Raw genomic sequence first — 18,013 nt, 5'->3', positions numbered from 1 at the left:
ACACACATACACAAACACAAACGCACGCACGCACGCACGCACGCACGCACGCACGCACGCACGCACGCACACGCACACACACACACACACACACACACACGCACACACACACACACACTGTAAGTGTAGATCCAGCAGTTAATATTGTACAAGTGTGAGGAAAGCTGCTTTCAGCAGTTAGAAGCTTCAGTGTAAAGTCACCCTTTGCATCCTGTTTTCTTAGGTAAATAAACAACCATTAGAATAATACTAATGTCAGAGCAACGTCCGGTGAAGTTGCTCCACACCAGAGAGATGTGCATCAGCACTCACACTCACACACATGCAAACACACAGCAGCGTCTTCTTTCAATCACGTACAGCTCATTACTTAAAGCGATAACAGATCAAGTAGCCTCCCCTCAGGACTTGGACCACATTGCTGCCATGACTCAGAACTTCAGTCTGACTCAGCGTGACAAAATTCCTTTGGATGCTGAACACATAAAAATGCAATGAGACTCCACCTAAAATATGTTTATATTTAGGAATGACTCATGGCAGGGGCACATGGATAAACATATCAAACATTAAAATGCCTCTCTAATCACACCAGATAAATTATCTTAAGTGTCTGAAGAGCAGGAAAAAAATAGAAAAGCTATTTGACCATGACTCTGTGTGCCTGTGTGACTGCTAGGAATGAATGGAAGTGTGATCGACAGGAAAAGTGAGTAAACATGCTGTCTTGACTTCATGCAGTCTGCATGGACTTCCAGTGACCCGGCCTCCGCTTTCAGCCTCCCCCTCCTTCCCCCATTTCCTCTCTCTGTTGTTGAGTGCTGAGCTCCTTTTCTAAAAGACCCTTAGTTCCCTTAACTCGCTTCACTTCTCTTCACTTCAGCTCAGTTCAGTCGTCTTTTACTGGACTGAGTTTGAAACTAATTGAAGGTGTCACTACTTTCTTTTCTTCATTTTTTTTCCTTCGATTAACTTCACCTGCACGTACACACATATTTTACTCTTCATTCTTGCACTTTTCTTGCTTTTCCTCTGTCTCCATATGAGTGTGCTGACACAGTCACAGTGTGGCCGGCACCAGTTTACACAGCTGGGAAGGCAAAACTCTATAAACACACACACACACACACATATGTACACTGTATATACATACACACTACACTCTCAAGATCCTCTCAGCCTGGGTCAATACAAACTAGATCTCTGCCTTTTGCTCTGATTTTCTCTCTCACACAATTTCAAACAATGGGGCACAAACGGACATTGATCTATTGAACACAATAGCAAATACTGAATAACTGGGTAAAAATCTTACAGCTTATAGTATACGAGATGATAGTTTAAGAGATGAGGGTGGAGGAAGTATTAAGATCTATTAAGATATCTAAAGTAGAAATAGCAATATCACAATGCAGCAAAATGTACTCAAAGAATCAAAAGTAGAAGGACTCCTCAGAAACTGTCAATCACAAGTGCTAGAAAATGAAACAACCCATGCAAAGCACTAATACCTTAAATTCTTATTTGAGGACAGTGTTGGAAAAAATGTACTTTGTTACTTTCCAGCACTGAAAACACAACTGCAAAAACAAGAGAGGCAATAAATGATGGTGTTATATTTTAAATGTACAAATTACATGTTTGGTTCCATAAAGTGAATTTTTTCTCTAGGATTATGACACATACATTCACAATGCAATAACTGAGTTTCCGTCACAGTTTACGTTTACACAACTCCACACTGACCTCTACTGGTTAACATGGGAACACAACACACAAAACACACAAATGGGCTAATTAATTTCTTCATTATTTCGTCTAATTGCCTAATCCTTGTTGGAAATTATTTTACAGGATTATCACATAGCAAACACAAATCATATTTATAGATGACTTATTTTAAGGCTTACTCTCCTGTCTTTCCATTGGCTTTGAGTATTGTTGCAATAGTGCAGCCAGGGCCCTCTCTGTAGTGACACTGCTACACTCCATTGCCTAGTACACACATACATTAACTCACTGAGCAATTGAAGTCTGAGAAGCTTTTGTTGACACTGAACAGTTACTCATTATCAGTCTGAAGAAGAGAACAGAAGGAGACACTTTCTCTGCATCGCTGATAGAGAGAAAAGGAAAAACAAAAGAGGAGAAGGGGGAGGAAGAGGCACTGTGAATGTTTTGAGAACAATGTTTTCTTTTTCCATTTCCTTCTCTCTTTTTTTCGCTTCCTCAGTGTTTTCAAACATCTGTATGCGCGTGTGCATGTGTGGTTTGTGTACGTACTTAAATGTGCGTATGTGTGAGGCCATTATCTGGAAAAGGACACGGCCTTACAACAGCACTGTTAGTCACTAGCCTCTTTCCTGCTCAGCACAGCATCACTGACTCATTTCATCTCCCTTACGCAACAATATCACTTTGTTATATAAAGAATCATCAAGTACTGCAATCCTTGCCAGTAACACTAACAAATCACCCGCTCTTCCCTTTGATGACTAAGAATCCTGCATTTGGTATATCTTTTCTCTGCATATTGCACACAAAAATTGAGAAAATGAATGGATACTACAACACATTTCCAAACTATGAGGAGGCTTCTCACATGAGTGTACAAGCGTTCCAAAAAATAAGATTTAATCTGTTTCCCTGCATGTGTTTCACACCAATTATTAGATGCTGCTGAATTACAAGTGGCCCCCAACCCGAGAGTCTAGACCCCCCATAAAGCCTCAAGATAAATCTGAGGGATTGCAATATGTTTAACAGGTTTAAAAAGCTGAAAAACATTCATGATGCAAAAAAACCCAAAAAGCAACTTTACCTCCTCAGGCTCTATATTGTATTCAGATGAAACAGGTGGAAAATCACTCTTTATTTAATCTTTTCATAACTCATAAACATGTGCAACCAGTGACTCTGGGCCACAAGGAGACATTGCTTTATTTTAAGGGCTCAGATCAGATGCCAAAGCAGCAGGCACATGCAACTCTGACTTGCTAACATAAAAAATAAGGTAAAATGCACCCTGTATTTTGATAGCTGTTACCAAAAACTGTGACCCACACATGTAACATTTAAGCAGGTTCATACATTTTCATACTGGCATCAAATAGCATGTGAGTGTGTCCTTAGAGGCATCTGTCAATATTTGGTTAATCCATGTGCCTATTTTCCATATAGATGACCCTCTATTGTAACATAATCTGAATACTATGCTGTATTATTAGAAAAGTTAGAAGTAAGTTTTGAAAGCGTATTATTTTGGTTGTATAAGTAAAAGATTTGGACATTTAGGATACACCAGGATGAATTTTTGAACATTTTCAGTAATGTCAGAAAAAAGTGCTTCATACTTCATAATGTGTTGCACATATTGTTCAATCATTGTTTTTGTTCTTAAATGTTTGGATCACTGCTTTAAAAGTTATCAAATGTTAAAACAATGCTTGCATGACAGGCATAGCAATAGTTTCACCAAATTTACTAGAATTTACTTATTAATAATTTACATAATTACAATATTAATGTTTATAAAAAAGAATTTTAATATTAATATTTAATTTTTTTTTTTTTTTTCATTTTTCGCTGTCAATTTATTTTTATTTTAGTTTTAGTTTATCGGGTAAAAAACAGCAGAGCAACATGAAACCATCTTTGGGCCTGTTCATGCATTATTTTTAAGCAGGTTTCCTGTTATCCCACAGTGAGGACAAAAGCAATAACATATAGAATTCAATTAAATATATAATTAATACATGATTATTATTCAATGGGATAAAACATACCTTTTTAAAGTGAATCGGCAAAGTCAAAAAATGTATTGCAGAAAAACACATTTTAGACGTATGCAAAGAAGTTACACAGAACTCAGAGAGAACAAGGAAATATTTGTGTAAATATTCAAATTGTAAGAAGAGGGTAGAATTTCGGATGTGGTCTGGGATTTTGTTATAGGTTAATGTAAGTACAGCATGGACATACTTGCAACTTACATGAGATTTAGTGAACGTCACTTAATTTGTGACCAAGGTATGTTACTGCTGCTTGAAAATGTTTTTGCAGTTTGATTTGAAGTCTGCAATGCAAAAACATAACATAATCAGTTAATTTTCATACAGTAAGGAAATGAGTTGCCTGGAAGGGCAGAAACAACAATCCAAAACACAACAGCATGCCTCGGAAGTGGTATCAACATGCAGGATAAGAGTTTGAAAAGAGACAAGATCAGACCAATCAGAGAGCAAAAGGATAGACTTGGACTGATGAATATTTCAGAAGCTGTCCCAGTAAACTGTGTGTGTGTGTGTGTGTGTGTGTGTGTGTGTGTGTGTGTGTGTGTGTGTGTGTGTGTGTGTGTGTGTGTGTGTGTGTGTGTGTGTGTGTGTGTGTGTGTGTGTGTGTGTGTGCTTCTACCTTTCCGTCTTACTGTACATTCACAGGACATAAGCACACACAATGATACACACTCACATTCACATATGCACAATCTTATACACTGATGCAATCACCCATACAGACACATAGGTATAATATGAATGCAGGTCAAGTATAAACACAGACAGTGAGTGTTCCTCCCTAACTCCAAAGCCTAACTTATTATTAATACATGTGTAAGGTATTGTATGATATTTAATTTAAAATAATTGTTCTGTATTTAATTTTGTAATATTTCTCTTACCTGAGTGCAGTATCCCTCTGTGAAATAGCAGCACTGCACTCTACCACAGCAGAAAATTGGAAGTAGAGGAGGAGGAGGAAGAGGAGGAGGAGGAGATATGTGTGGCTGCCAAGTCCACACTGTAGTTCAGATTTCTCCACTTCATTTAACACCCTTCCCTCTCGTCATTTATGTCTGTCCTGAGGAGAATTACATAGATGCATGAACAGTGTATGGACTGACTGAGAGTGAGTTATGCACTGTACGCACAGTGTGTGTGGTACAGAAAGAAATGTCTAACACACTTTTTATTTCTTCATTTGACTATGGGCAGTTCAAATAATATATTGTATGATATTATTTAGCAGAACTTGTAAAGCTGTGTTCAATTTCCAGTCGATCCAAATCAAATGCTCTTGAGGTTATAGGTGTCGCACAAGGGCCTATTTTTTGTCCTCTTTTATTCTCCCTCACCTCATTTTAAGACCCATGTGGAACACCTGTCTGGCATATTGAGGGTCAAACTTGGATTTTTGTATCCTTCTCTTCTGTGATATTGTATATCCCCTTCACATTTTTAGCTTCTTGAGTCTTTGTACAGGTAATAAATTCCTCATTGCATCATAACTGGGTGGTGAGCTAGTCCTGCTTAACCAACAGAAAGGAGAAGCATGTTATTATTTATCTGTAATGCCCTATTTCAAAAACTGAATCACTACCTCTGGTCACATATAAATACAATACTTATAATGTCAGTTCACGGGACATTATAACATTAACTGTACCTCATGTTCACACTGAGCTTGAGAGAACTGGTTTCAAATACAGTGCTGTGTACAGATGGAATGAGCTCCAAAAAAAATGTGTTTGATATTATTTCAATGTGAAAATAATGCCAAACCTGTGTGTGAAATGTATGTGTCTGTAGCGCCACCTATAAGTGAAATTGTATCAAATCCTGCAGACCTAAGCTTCCCCATCTGTACAACTTTGCTGAATTTGGTTACTATAGAATATTACATTAACAAAATATGGCAGGTAATAAGTAGTATCATGGTATTTTACTAAAGCCCACAAGGAAAGGCTATTGGCGCCATGCACATTCTCATGGATAACTTTTGTATCACGTTTCATTTTATTGAAGACAACAGAATTGCAGAAATATCATATTTTATTGTTACTCTCCGTCTGGAGGCTGAATTGCATTGCAAATCTATCATGACTGATGATATTCGCAGGTGGAATCACACCCATGACCTCATGTTTGTAAGACAGCCATGTTACACTGAGCCAACATGTCACACAACAAACAGTAAGCAAGATCCGGTTTCATATTTTGACTATGCATAGAAAATAAAGAGTTGTAGCTCTGATATTCTTATAATACCAAGGGAGTCACACAGTATGATGGTACACAATAAACATATGAAGCAACTTTGGTCATAAGAGCAATGTTATAAGGAGCACTGAAAGTTTCATTTAACAGAATTGCAGATATGTCATGTTTGTAAGACAGCTGTGTTATATACTGAGCTAACATATTGCAGCTAACTGTAAGCAAGATCAGATTTTCAGACTTTTAATTTTTAATTTTGACTTTTAATTGAGAAAAAAAATGTTGCAGTTCTGCTCAACATTAGCTTCCCTGTGATGTGTTTAAACTCACCAACTTGGGATCTATAAGGGGCACAGAAGTGGCCTCTTCTTAAACCACAGGAGGATTCAGCCTGGTGACAAATATGACTGCTTTTTAAACATGTATATCATATATATGTAACATACATCTAAATATTAATGATATTAAAGAGTGCTACAGTTGAATTAAATGATGGTACATGATAAAACTCTCAAGCAACTTTGTTCATAAGAGCAGTGTTTGGAGGGACATCATTAACAGGGCTTAACCATAGAGCCAGCAGAGATCCTTAAAACACAGAGCACAAATTCACATTTTGTTGAGTTTCTAGGTCAGAAATTTGGGGTCTTGCAGAGTGTGAAGATGTATAACGTGTACAAAGTTTCTGAAAGAAGAGAGAATCTGTCCTACGGTAAAGGTATTTACTTTGTGTTAAAGAGAAGACTTGTGGAAACATTTTAAGATATGATATGTGCTTGAGGAGTTAAAACTGTGGGAGTGAGACGTATGTAAAAAAACAAAAATAAAAAAAAAAGGTTTTAAAGTTTGAATATGGGCTCCAGGATCAGGGACGTCCGAGCAATTGAGTCTCAAAGTGACAAAGGTTCCAACTCAGTTTGACAATTCCTCCCATAGACTGCCATTATACATTTTAATACTTTACAAAAATTGTACAGTAAAGAAAAGTAATAGAAGACGTACATTTTGACATTGAAACAAAGTTTGTAAGACCAACAATACAGAAGTAGATAGATGCCAAAAAATAGCAAAATAAAGAAAAATAAAGAGCTAAGATAACAGTGTGCAGCCCTCGCACAATTTGTGAAAGTTTCACATATAACCAGCGGATGGCAGCATAATCTCTCTCCTGGCATGGGAGCCTCAAAAAGACATTACCTGAGAAAACAAACCTGCAAATGGAGCATCTTATAAAGATACTACATTCTCTACATAACAGTAAAACTAAGTAGGATATGGCCAGTGTTGCTTGAAGCGTTCTTTGCAATATACATTTTTATTTAATCAAATAAGAAGAAAACCTGATAGCAGAGGAATCAGAACACCAGATTGTTCATATCTAACAAGATTTTTCTGTGATCCTCTGAATTCTTCAGCTTTCCTCATGTGTCTCTTTCTGTCTTTCGTCCATTACCTCACCACATAATCTCTAACCTCCACTACTTCCCTTTACCCCACCTCCCCCTCCACAATCATCTGTTTTCCTCCTCTCTCGCCATCCTTCGCTCTGTCAGATCCCTCAGCAGACAGGAACCATAAAACCGTGAGCAGAATTTCACTCAGCCAGTGAACAGTGGGAGCCAACACGCCCACTGTGCGTCTCCTACATGATCACCCCTCAAACCTCACATTTATTAGGAGTTTGCAGCTCCCTTCATGTTTTGTTACCGTTTGGTGTAACATCACAGGAGGGTTTAGGGAGAAAAAGCTGATTTAAGTCTTTCCTCGGTTGTAGGATCCCCTACAAGAAGGTCATGGGAACAGTTGCAGCAAGTTTATGCTTGCTATTCAACCGATTAAACAATAATATACATGACTTAATGAAAGCACCATTCCAGTCCCACAGAGAAATACAGCGCAGTGCATTTTTAGTTATTTAGTTGTCCTGGGATTGAATCTGGCCTGGAATCTCATTAGCGTCCATCTCCAAACATTCTCTGTGCCTCTGTAATGCTAATAATCCAATAAAAGCAATCAAATAAAACCTTTTAGTCAACATTACAGTAAGTAGATGAATCTGCGTCAGGCTGGGCTACAGAGTGAGTGAAAATACAGAAATGAAGAAGCTGTTTTATTGGATCAGCCCCACACCACAACTGAATGAATCTTAACACAACCATAAAGACATCATGAATGTATATTGAGGACATTAAGAATTAATTAATAACATTCTTTCAATTCAAATATGTATCCTTTGGATTCTGAAAGCAGGGGTCTGAAATAGATGAAACTGCACCCTACAGGCTACATGTCATGTATGAGTGATGCTAATGCTAACTAGCAGGACCAGCCCGCTGTGTAAGTGAGATATTGGCAATGACAGAACAGCTGGATGAAAAACATCCGTTACTGCCCTGTTGTCTGCTTGATATGTGTGTGTGTGTGTGTGTGTGTGTGTGTGTGTGTGTGTGTGTGTGTGTGTGTGTGTGTGTGTGTGTGTGTGTGTGTGTGTGTGTGTGTGTGTGTGTGTGTGTGTGTGTGTGTGTGTGACATCATCTGATGCAGTGACTCTTGGGTACAATATGTCAGCCGCCCTTCTTCCACTTAGGAAAAATCCACACACAGCTTCACATATGCACACACACAGTTCAGAGTTGTTTTCAGACAGCTTTATGATTATTTTATTCCTTGGCTGTCCATTAGAGACATCTGTTCTTTTTAAATAACAATAATCTTTTCAGACAATATGAAATTGATTTGTGACAATGTTTTTTTTCGCGTCCTGAAAATAATGTAAACTTTGTCTTGTCTTGCTTAAGTTTTCTTAAGCTTAAGTTTCCTTAAGCAACACATGGAAGTTACTGAAGTTTTCTTAAACACGTGGAGGCGGTCATAACTGTCTCCATGTGCCCAGAAGAGGCACATGGGAAATAAATAAAGCTTTTGTCAAAGGCCACCGGGCCCTCGTCCCAGATTTTGGTCTTCCTCGTCTTCCTCCTCTCCTCTGTGTCCCCTCATGCAGCAGACTAGATTGACATCACAATACTCCTTTTATCCATTTGGAGACCAGTGTGTGTGTGTGTGTGTGTGTGTGTGTGTGTGTGTGTGTGTGTGTGTGTGTGTGTGTGTGTGTGTGTGTGTGTGTGTGTGTGTGTGTGTGCATGTACAGTATCTTTGCTTGCATTTCAAATGTCTTTTCAAGTGTGTGTACACATGACATTCACTGTGTGCACACGGCACGGTAAACAAGAGTCTTTCTCTCTGAGTCTCAGGTCTCTGTATCAGAGTTCATCCCGCGAGGCCCGAGCAGCTGGCGGCGGCGAGTCTCCAGTGACGCTGTTCTGTGCCACAGGGCGAATGCGACCCTGCTGGGCTGTCTTGCGGGCGTGCTGCCGGTCCCAGTCTGTGGCCACAGCCTCGTCGTCCCAGATGGTTGAAGTCTCTGTGTCGCTGATGTAGCCAGGCTCCCCGGTGTAGTGGGTGGGATAGATGAGCAGTGGCTCCACGGAGAAGGCTTTCAGGTCTCGTGGCTCAAAGATAGACATGTATTCAACACTGAGGAGGACAGGGGACAGATGGGAAGACAAAAAGAGAATTAATCATCGTCATAATTCTCATTTAATCTCTTGACAGGTTTTTAATTAATCATTTCATCCAACAAAGCGACATCCAAAAAGGTAGCAGCAGTCACATTTGAGAAACCGGAATCAGGATTTTTTTCTTGATAAGTTACTTAAACTTTTAATATATTATGAAACGTTTTTTAATCATTTTGTCGATTGACTAATTGTGTCAGAACTAATAATAATGAAGGGAGACATAATTCTTATCACAAGAGTCAACTTCAACCACTGCTAGCCCCGAATGTTGGAAAGTAGCTTTATGTTTTAATTCAGTGCCTAAAAATCTTGAAATCTACTAATATGATCATGTGCTTTATAACAAATGTCACAAATAAATAGGAAGGAAGATCTAACTGCACATGGTGCAATCACAGCGGTTTAAAATATGACTATGTAGCATTTTGCTGTGACTTCTGACTTAGCATGTCCTGTTTACAGGAATTACATTTCACCACTGACAGCAAAATTACATGAGGTCAAATAGGAGAAACTGGAAACTTTTCAACTGTAGCCATACTTTGTTATAATAGAGATGCAGATTCTGATTAGATTCTGTAGAACCAAGAGAGTTGAACTCCTTTAAACAGTGAGAACGTTTATGCTTTATTAGTTTTATTAGAAAAAATGTAAAAAGAAAGAAAAAAGAGAGAAAGAAAGAAAGAAAAACTAATATAACCAGTAACTATAGCTGTCACATAAATGTAGTGGAGTAAAAAGTACAATATTTTCCTCTGAAATGTACATTGTAAGTATAACTTAGTACATAATAAAAATATCACACTAGTAAATAATTACTATACGCTACTAAGCTATGAAAATAAAGAGCATCAGAAATTCATGTAGTAATGTAAACCCTCATCATATTGTTACACATTGTAAACTGCACAAGACTACTTCTGTCAGCCTGTCATCATGGTCCTGCAGCAGGGCCAGAGGGAGGAATGAGGGCTATTTGGGTGTGACACGTCAGCCTGGTGGAGTCACGCTCGTGCAGACAGGGTTCACTGTAGAGGTCAATTCCCTGCTGTTCTATCGCCTGTTTAAAGCCTGTCAGCGCTCTGCAGGGACAGTGATACCCTACACCTTTATTAGTGCTCCATGGAGCTGACCTTCTCTAACACACAAACACACACTCAACCATGATATTGTGCCTTCATGCAGTAAGGCCAACATCTTGTTCTTTTGCATCAGTTTTTTTAAAATCTGCTTTTAAGAATTGATAGATTTTAAGCATCTCCTTAAACAGTAAAATGCTCCCTGAAACAAATACAGCTCTGACATAATATCCACAGTGTAAACAGAGCGCATAATCCCCTGCTGTTGATTTATATAATGCACAATAACACATTTTACATATTTTTCCTGCCACCGAACCACATCTCTGTCCATATTTCTCTCCCTTTTGAACAAACTCACCTTCTCTCACTGTTGAATACACACATAGTGTATTTACCCAGTAACCTATACACTGCACACTGGACTCACATCTCCATGTATTTATACACACACACACACACACACACACACACACACAAACTCACATAGCGTCCATCCCCACCCCACCCCCACATTCAGGCAATCAATGGGAATCCTGTCCCCTTCTCCAACCAGCAGGAAGAGCCTTTCTGGCCCACATTCCTCAAAGAGAGAGAAGGAAGGGGAGGAGGAGGAGGAGGAGGAGTGGGTGACACAGAGAGGGAGAGGGTTCAGAAAGTAAAGGGTTTGTTGAGGAGATGTAAAATATTTTTTTTTTAAGTATGACGTGTATGAAGAAAGAGGGCAAAGGCAGGAAAGGTGCAAGACAGGGTTAAAGAAGAAAAAAGGTAGAACATTGAGAAGGAAGGGGGTGGAGGTAAAGGTGGTTGTGGTGGAGGAGGAGAGCAGGGCACGGCAGGAATCCCCAAATTATTATTTTTTTTAAAAACAGAAAAGGGGTATTGTGTGTGCTATACTGCCTACTGAACCCTGAGAACAATCCATGCCCTGTGTGTGACGGAGCAGAGGAGAAGAAGAAGAAGAAGAGGGTGTGCTGCAAAGAAAGACAGAGGCAAAAAAGAGAGAGAAAGAGGGAAGGAGAGAGGGGAAAATGCATAGAAGAAGAGATATATAGGGAATATAATAAGACTTAAGGTTGTGGTCATCCATGAGAGCAGAAACGGGGGAAAAAACCCAGTCTAAAAAGTCACAACGGCCACATGAACACGAATGTTTGTGTCTACATATAATTACTGAAGTTCACTCTATGTTTCTGCACCGCTTTATAGCCTTTAAGTCTGCTTTGGGGCATGCACAGGATCCATGCATACTAAAAATTTCTCAGACTTTAAATTTAACTTTGACTTCTTTTTGTTTATTTTGAATGTGGATTACCTGGTGCATTCTTGTGTAAGAGTGTTGTGCACCTGCAATCATTTCTTTGTGGTCCTCAGTAAATATTTGTCTGTCTGCTCATGAACCAGGCTGTCTAAAAGGGCCTTTGTGTCTGTGTTTGTGAGCAGTATGCTGTATAACTTCTTTCTGTAGCTGTGGTTTTCTGCATAACACGCCTTAAATGAAATCACATGTGCCTGTTATCCTTTTAGCACAGTTTCTTCAAAGAAAAAAATATATCATTAGGCTGAAGACTAACTTGGGGTGTTTGTTGAACATGATAGGCAGGAACTCATCAACAGGCATCATCCTTTTTAAGGGTTCGGCAGCCAGTAACTTTCTGGCTCCCTGCTGTGACAGCGCGTAGCCGAGCGTCCAGTAGGAGTAGTCAGCTTTAACCAGGTTGTTTACACCATCTACCGATTGCTCCGGCTGCTGTACCTGCATACGTTTACGCCCCACGTAGCTGAAGAGAAGAGAGGATAAACAGTAAACCTGTTATTGTGTATAATGGGGCTTCACCATCCAATGTAAAAACTCGTCTAGGAACAGAACTTCTTTTACTCAGGGAAAGGGGATGTGGAGTCATTGTTCTTACATGAGGTCCCAATCCAGCTGGGCTTTGTCTATGTCATCCATGATGGCCTGGAATCGCCGTTTAAACCTGGGCTCAAACCTCACGTCGTCCTCTAAAACAAGAACCTTCTGAAGGCCATGCTCCAACACCTGGTGATCAGAATACAATGAAGGAAAAATGCATGTGGTTTTGTTAGTTGCCTACATTGTCCCTCTCTTTTATAGTCCTCCTGATGATTGTGCATGATTACTATTTTAGTTGATCTTATCTAAATAATAATGATACAAATGCAAACTAGGGTCAGACAGACAGAAAGATAGACTTTTTGAAACACTTTCAAAACATGATTGCTTCTTTTGTTTCCTGTTTCCTAATTTCAGGCAACCCAGGAGCTGCAGGTGATTGGGTATAATGTTGAAGCAGAGTGGATCTGTGCTGGTGCAGGATCTTCAACTTTCAACCTGTTTAGTACATGACCCTTCTCTTCTTCCCTACATTATTACAATACACTTTGCTGCGCTCACCCGTTTCCATACGGAGTGATGGCTGAGGAAGCAGCCGATCTCCCCTCTGGTCAGGACTCGACCAGAGTAAGGGTCCTTATAGCCTGGCATCATGTCTATTCCCAGCCCCAGCAGCTGGGATGAATTCAGAGCCCTGTGAGAGATGAAGAAGCTGAGCGGAGCTGTTGTTAGTGAAAAAACCCTCCCAGGAAAACAAAGAGAAGTCAAACCCCAGCAAGTTGCAACAAGTAATACATATTGCCAGACGAACCAAGACTGGAGGAGGGATTAGGGCATTCTCAACAGTGGATTAAAGTAAAGCTGAGGAGAGAAAGTAAGTCAAGCATATTCCTACAATCCCCCCGGTTTGGACAGGATGTTTGGATATAGATGTCAGAAAAAGTAGCAACAGAAGAAGAGTTTTATCACAACTGATGCTCAGAGATCAGACCATCAGCTGTTTTAGGTAGAAAAAAAATCTCTCTTTCATTGTTTTGCTGAATAAACTAAACTTCAAAAGAGCTGATCACAGACAGGATTAAATCAGGCCTCAGGTCAGTTCATTGAGTGCACGCTGGGCTGTGTGTTTGTGACCTACTTGCCGTCCACTGCTTCTATCAGCTTGGCATGTAGACCCAGTGAGGCCATTGTTTTCAACATCCTGGTTCTTCTTTCCAGCCGACGCTTCAGGTTTATCAGAAGGATCTAAACATCGAAACATGATCAGTTAAGAGGAAATATTTTACTTACTTGATTCTGTTAGTGTATTTTTAATGTTTTTCTGGGACATATTGTGCCGTCAGTGTATGTGTTTTCCCTTTAGGGCAAGGACATAGCAAGGAGAGGAACTTGGATATACAAGAAAAGAAGGGAAACTAGTACAAAAACAGGAAGTAGGAGTTGCTGATTAACAGTAAATATACAGAGATGAAGAACTTCTTGAGCTCCTGTTTCTCCAGGCAGATTCACTAATAACTCACTTCATCAAAGCTGATTGTGTCATCCGATGATGGTGCAGAGTACAGGTGCTTTGAAGGCTCAATGTCGTGGTCAACTGCAGTCAGACAGAGGAAGAAGGTGAAAGGTTAAAACAGCAAAAACAGGATTTAAAAAAATTACTGAATTTCCTCTGGATTGTGGTGGTTTGCTTAATCAGGTTTATTTAAAACCTGAGCGGAGAGAAGAGCAGTGGAGGAGGCTGAAAGAAAAACAAAGGCAAAATAGGTGGGGGTTGGATAAACAGAGGGAGGGAAGGGACAGTAAGGAGGTGGAGGATTAAATTAAAGAGGGCTGACAGGATGCAATCATGGACGCTCATGGAGGTCAAGGAGGAGAAGAAACAAACCAGAGGTGAAGCAGGGAGTGACAGATCGTAAAGTCACAACAGCTGGAAAGAGTGTCTGTGTGTGTGTGTGTGTGTGTGTGTGTGTGTGTGTGTGTGTGTGTGTGTGTGTGTGTGTGTGTGTGTGTGTGTAAGTGTGCACTCACTCAAAGCCTCCGTGATGGTGTGTATGAAACTCTCACTTTCATCTTCAACATTTTGCTGAGCCTTGAGAGGGACAGGAAGGAAACCGTAGTGCTCTCTGTTACACACATACATCTGGACACCTGGAACACACATGGAGACACACATGAAAAAAAAAAGCAATTCAAAAACTTCCACAACAAATATACTGCTTGATATTCCTGAAAGTGTTTTTGTTACTCATGATCCAGTCAATAAATCTCATATTTTTCTTGAAATAAATAGTAAACAATTTGTTGAATTGTGAGAATAACAACTGGGCTCTGCAAATGCCATTTACTGATGGCCAGTGGGGGAGAGTCATGCTATCAAGATGAACAACTACTTTAGACTTTTGACTGTTTGTAGACAGAAAATCTGTGTAACAGCATTCATCAGATAAAAGGTGTCAGTAAGGGAATTCACTACATATATATTCAATTGTGGATATTTTTGTCATGTAAAAATGTATTAAATTGAGTATCACTTCATTCATTTCATTAAGTGATATTTGCATTAAAAGATCGCCTCCAAACATGTTTAAGATATAAAAAAAAAAGCTCTGATTTGAATGTTAACATCTGTCTGATATGTTTTTTTTCCATGTGAAAGTTCAATTACTGAGTTAGACATTCTTAAAATGGGGTCTATTTCTTTTCCCTCATTAAAAAAACCCAATCTATGAATATGCAAATACTTATTTTTAATGACGAATACGAGATGTCTGAAAATGAACTGAAAAGTCTATTCTTAGTGTGTGTGTGTGTGTGTGTGTGTGTGTGTGTGTGTGTGTGTGTGTGTGTGTGTGTGTGTGTGTGTGTGTGTGTGTGTGTGTGTGTGTGTGTGTGTGTGTGTGTGCTAGAGGTTTAAAGTTTCCACATTGGACTTTTGTAAGTTGCATATTGGATAATGTGAGTGCAGAGAGACTTTGCACCTTCAGTAGATGGATGTGAAACAGCCTTCTAATGTCAAACTCTGCACATAAATCATTCTGTACAGTGAAGTTCAAACATCAAACACATAGGACAGTAGGACAGATAATAGATTATATTTAAGGACCATTTGAGAAACTGTTACTTTCTATATTGACTCTCATTGGAACTAAGTGCTCAAGTGAACTGAAACATTAGTTTCGTAATTCTGAGCTGCAGTTGTCTTTTAGTTCGATTGTTGGTGCTTCATGCAGTCTTAATATGCAAGCCACTGTGCTCGCTGTGCACTTTTTGTAGTTGTGTTCTTGATAGTCCTGGGATGATTTGTGCATGGTTATATTGAGTTTCCTGTGGGCTTTGGACTTCTGTTAGCTCTGTTTCCCTTCTGTGTTCCTGTGCTCCACACCTGCCCTGCATCAGTCTCACTAGCCCTGCCCTGCTCCATGTGTCTTCCCAGCCTGCCCTTGCCACCTGTTCTTTGTTGTTTCATTAATTCAGTTTTTATCTAAGTCCTGGTTTTCAGTTCACTTTCGTTCAGCAAACTGAACATTATCTGTTCAGTTATTACAGATGGTTGCAATCTGCAACTTCATCACTACATGCCAATAAATCTTACACGCTGGTCCTTTAAGAATTAAATTCATAAGAAGAATGCTAAAGTCTCTGCTGTTTAATTACATGGAAGTTTGTGGATTGTTTGGATTTGAATACATTTTGGAGATGGATAGAAATGTGCCTTTGTGTTTGCATATGTGTTCTTGTTTGTGTGACACCTTTCATGTGATTACTTTTTACTGTGATGGTAGGTGAACGCACTCTTGTCTATGAAATGGAAAGTTTAATGGTTCTGTTTTTTCACTGTGAATCATTACTTGTGTCAAACACACACATCTACAAACACTGATATTGTTGCACATTTACAAGCATCCACACGCACAGTCAAGACACACACACATGGATCCATTTATCTCTGAAAAGTCCTTATTGTAATACACACATGTTGACTGTACTGTGATTGATCAAAAACCAGCTCTCGGCTGACTCGTATGTGATTAATGAAGTCACTGACAGTCCTCAGCTCAGAGCAGCATTTGCAGCCATGCCCCAGATCTGGTAGTTTGTCGTGAGTTGAGGGTTTCAAACAGACCTGCTTGACGTGCTGAGAAAGCAAACACCATTATGTCATCAAATGCCCAGCTGTAGTCCGGGTGAGGGGGATAGAAGGTCAGGTCCCTGCTGGATTCACGACGCAGGTCTAATAGGAAGGTGCTGTGCACCATGGGAACAGGGAAGCAGCCAAGCCGCTTCCACTCTCTGATTGGCTGATAGTCGGGGGTTCGCTTATAGTAACCCTGAAAGAGAGGAGGGAGTGAGAAAAGATCAGGATGAAGTTGTAAACCTAGCTGAATGGATGGACAGTTGGAGGAATTTATGTCCAAATTGTACCTGTGGGGTGATGCCACACCAGAAGTTGGAGTAAAGAGAACGAGACTCCAACATGGGAGCCACCAGGGTCAAATTTTCAGCCATCATCAGTTTCAGCACATGGGGATTCGTCAACAGGTTATCACTGTCAACAAACTAAAGATGGGCAGGGGTCTGAGTGTGCAACTCACAATGAAATATCAATTCTAAAACTAAATAGATAAGAAATATGGAAGAATTAAATCTAATCAAGACCAATAACATGTACTTGAATTAGATATGTACTTTTGTGGTGTGCATCAGGTACACATGAGATAAACAGTCAAATCCAATTCAGAACATCCCTATGACCTAAAACTTAATGAAGCATAGCATTAGTGCAGGAAAAGTATAAAGGGTCATAGGTGTCATTTAAAAGATTATAAAGCATTTGTTAGTTCCAACAATCCCTTTGCAAATGGTCAATTCCTTGACATAAGTGTCTCTGACTGAATTGTTGCTTATTCATATTAAAATACAATATAATTTTACCAGTATGTAGTCAGCCCATCGTTCTCTGGCAACCTTCAGTGCTGCCTGTCTCAGCTTCATCACATGGTTGAACCTGGAGGGAGGCCAATGCTTCGGACCCCACTCATCTGTATAGGACCTGATACAGAGGTAAAAGTCTCTTAACTGATCTTAAAGAATATATTAGAAAACACAACTTCATAAATGAATTGCTTTGACTTGATATTAATGAATGATTTTAAACTGTGACTCACTTCGGCTCCTCCATGGGTCTCCATTCCACGTAATGGTAGAGACCCTGTGCTTCCTTCAGCCATTCTCTCAACATGGCCGTGGTGTTGTCCATATTGTGATCTGTTGCTGCCCTGGAACACAAGCACAGACAACATATGATGACATTAAAATGAAGAAAAGACTATTGCAATGTCATTATAATACAGAGAGCTGCACATTTTCTTAACTTGAGCTAACATGAAAGAGGTTGTGAAATGGTATTCAGACATGCGCTCATGCTTCCAGATTAGTCTAATTACTGTCTGGTGTTATAATAGACACTCAGTGTTACACAGCTTCCTTGCTGCCTCATTAACTGCAATA

At 39.6% G+C, this 18,013-nt stretch overlaps 1 protein-coding gene across 1 annotated transcript; it reads right to left on the bottom strand.

Annotated features, from left to right (window-relative positions):
- Positions 1-9,253: 9,253 nt before the first annotated feature.
- On the bottom strand, positions 9,254-17,699 carry colgalt2b (collagen beta(1-O)galactosyltransferase 2b). The gene is made up of 11 exons (XM_062424167.1): positions 17,671-17,699; positions 17,438-17,555; positions 16,928-17,062; positions 16,629-16,833; positions 14,534-14,653; positions 14,026-14,099; positions 13,644-13,750; positions 13,067-13,199; positions 12,564-12,691; positions 12,225-12,431; positions 9,254-9,527 (listed from the first exon to the last, which is right to left on the bottom strand). The coding sequence occupies exons 1-11, from the start codon at positions 17,682-17,684 to the stop codon at positions 9,254-9,256; spliced, it is 1,515 nt and encodes a 504-aa protein (XP_062280151.1). The 5' UTR covers positions 17,685-17,699.
- Positions 17,700-18,013: the final 314 nt, after the last annotated feature.

The sequence above is a fragment of the Scomber scombrus genome, chromosome 8, assembly GCF_963691925.1.
Source record: "Scomber scombrus chromosome 8, fScoSco1.1, whole genome shotgun sequence".
NCBI lineage: Eukaryota > Metazoa > Chordata > Actinopteri > Scombriformes > Scombridae > Scomber > Scomber scombrus.
Note: the sequence above shows the minus strand (reverse complement) of the source record. Positions and strands in the feature narration are given on the sequence as shown.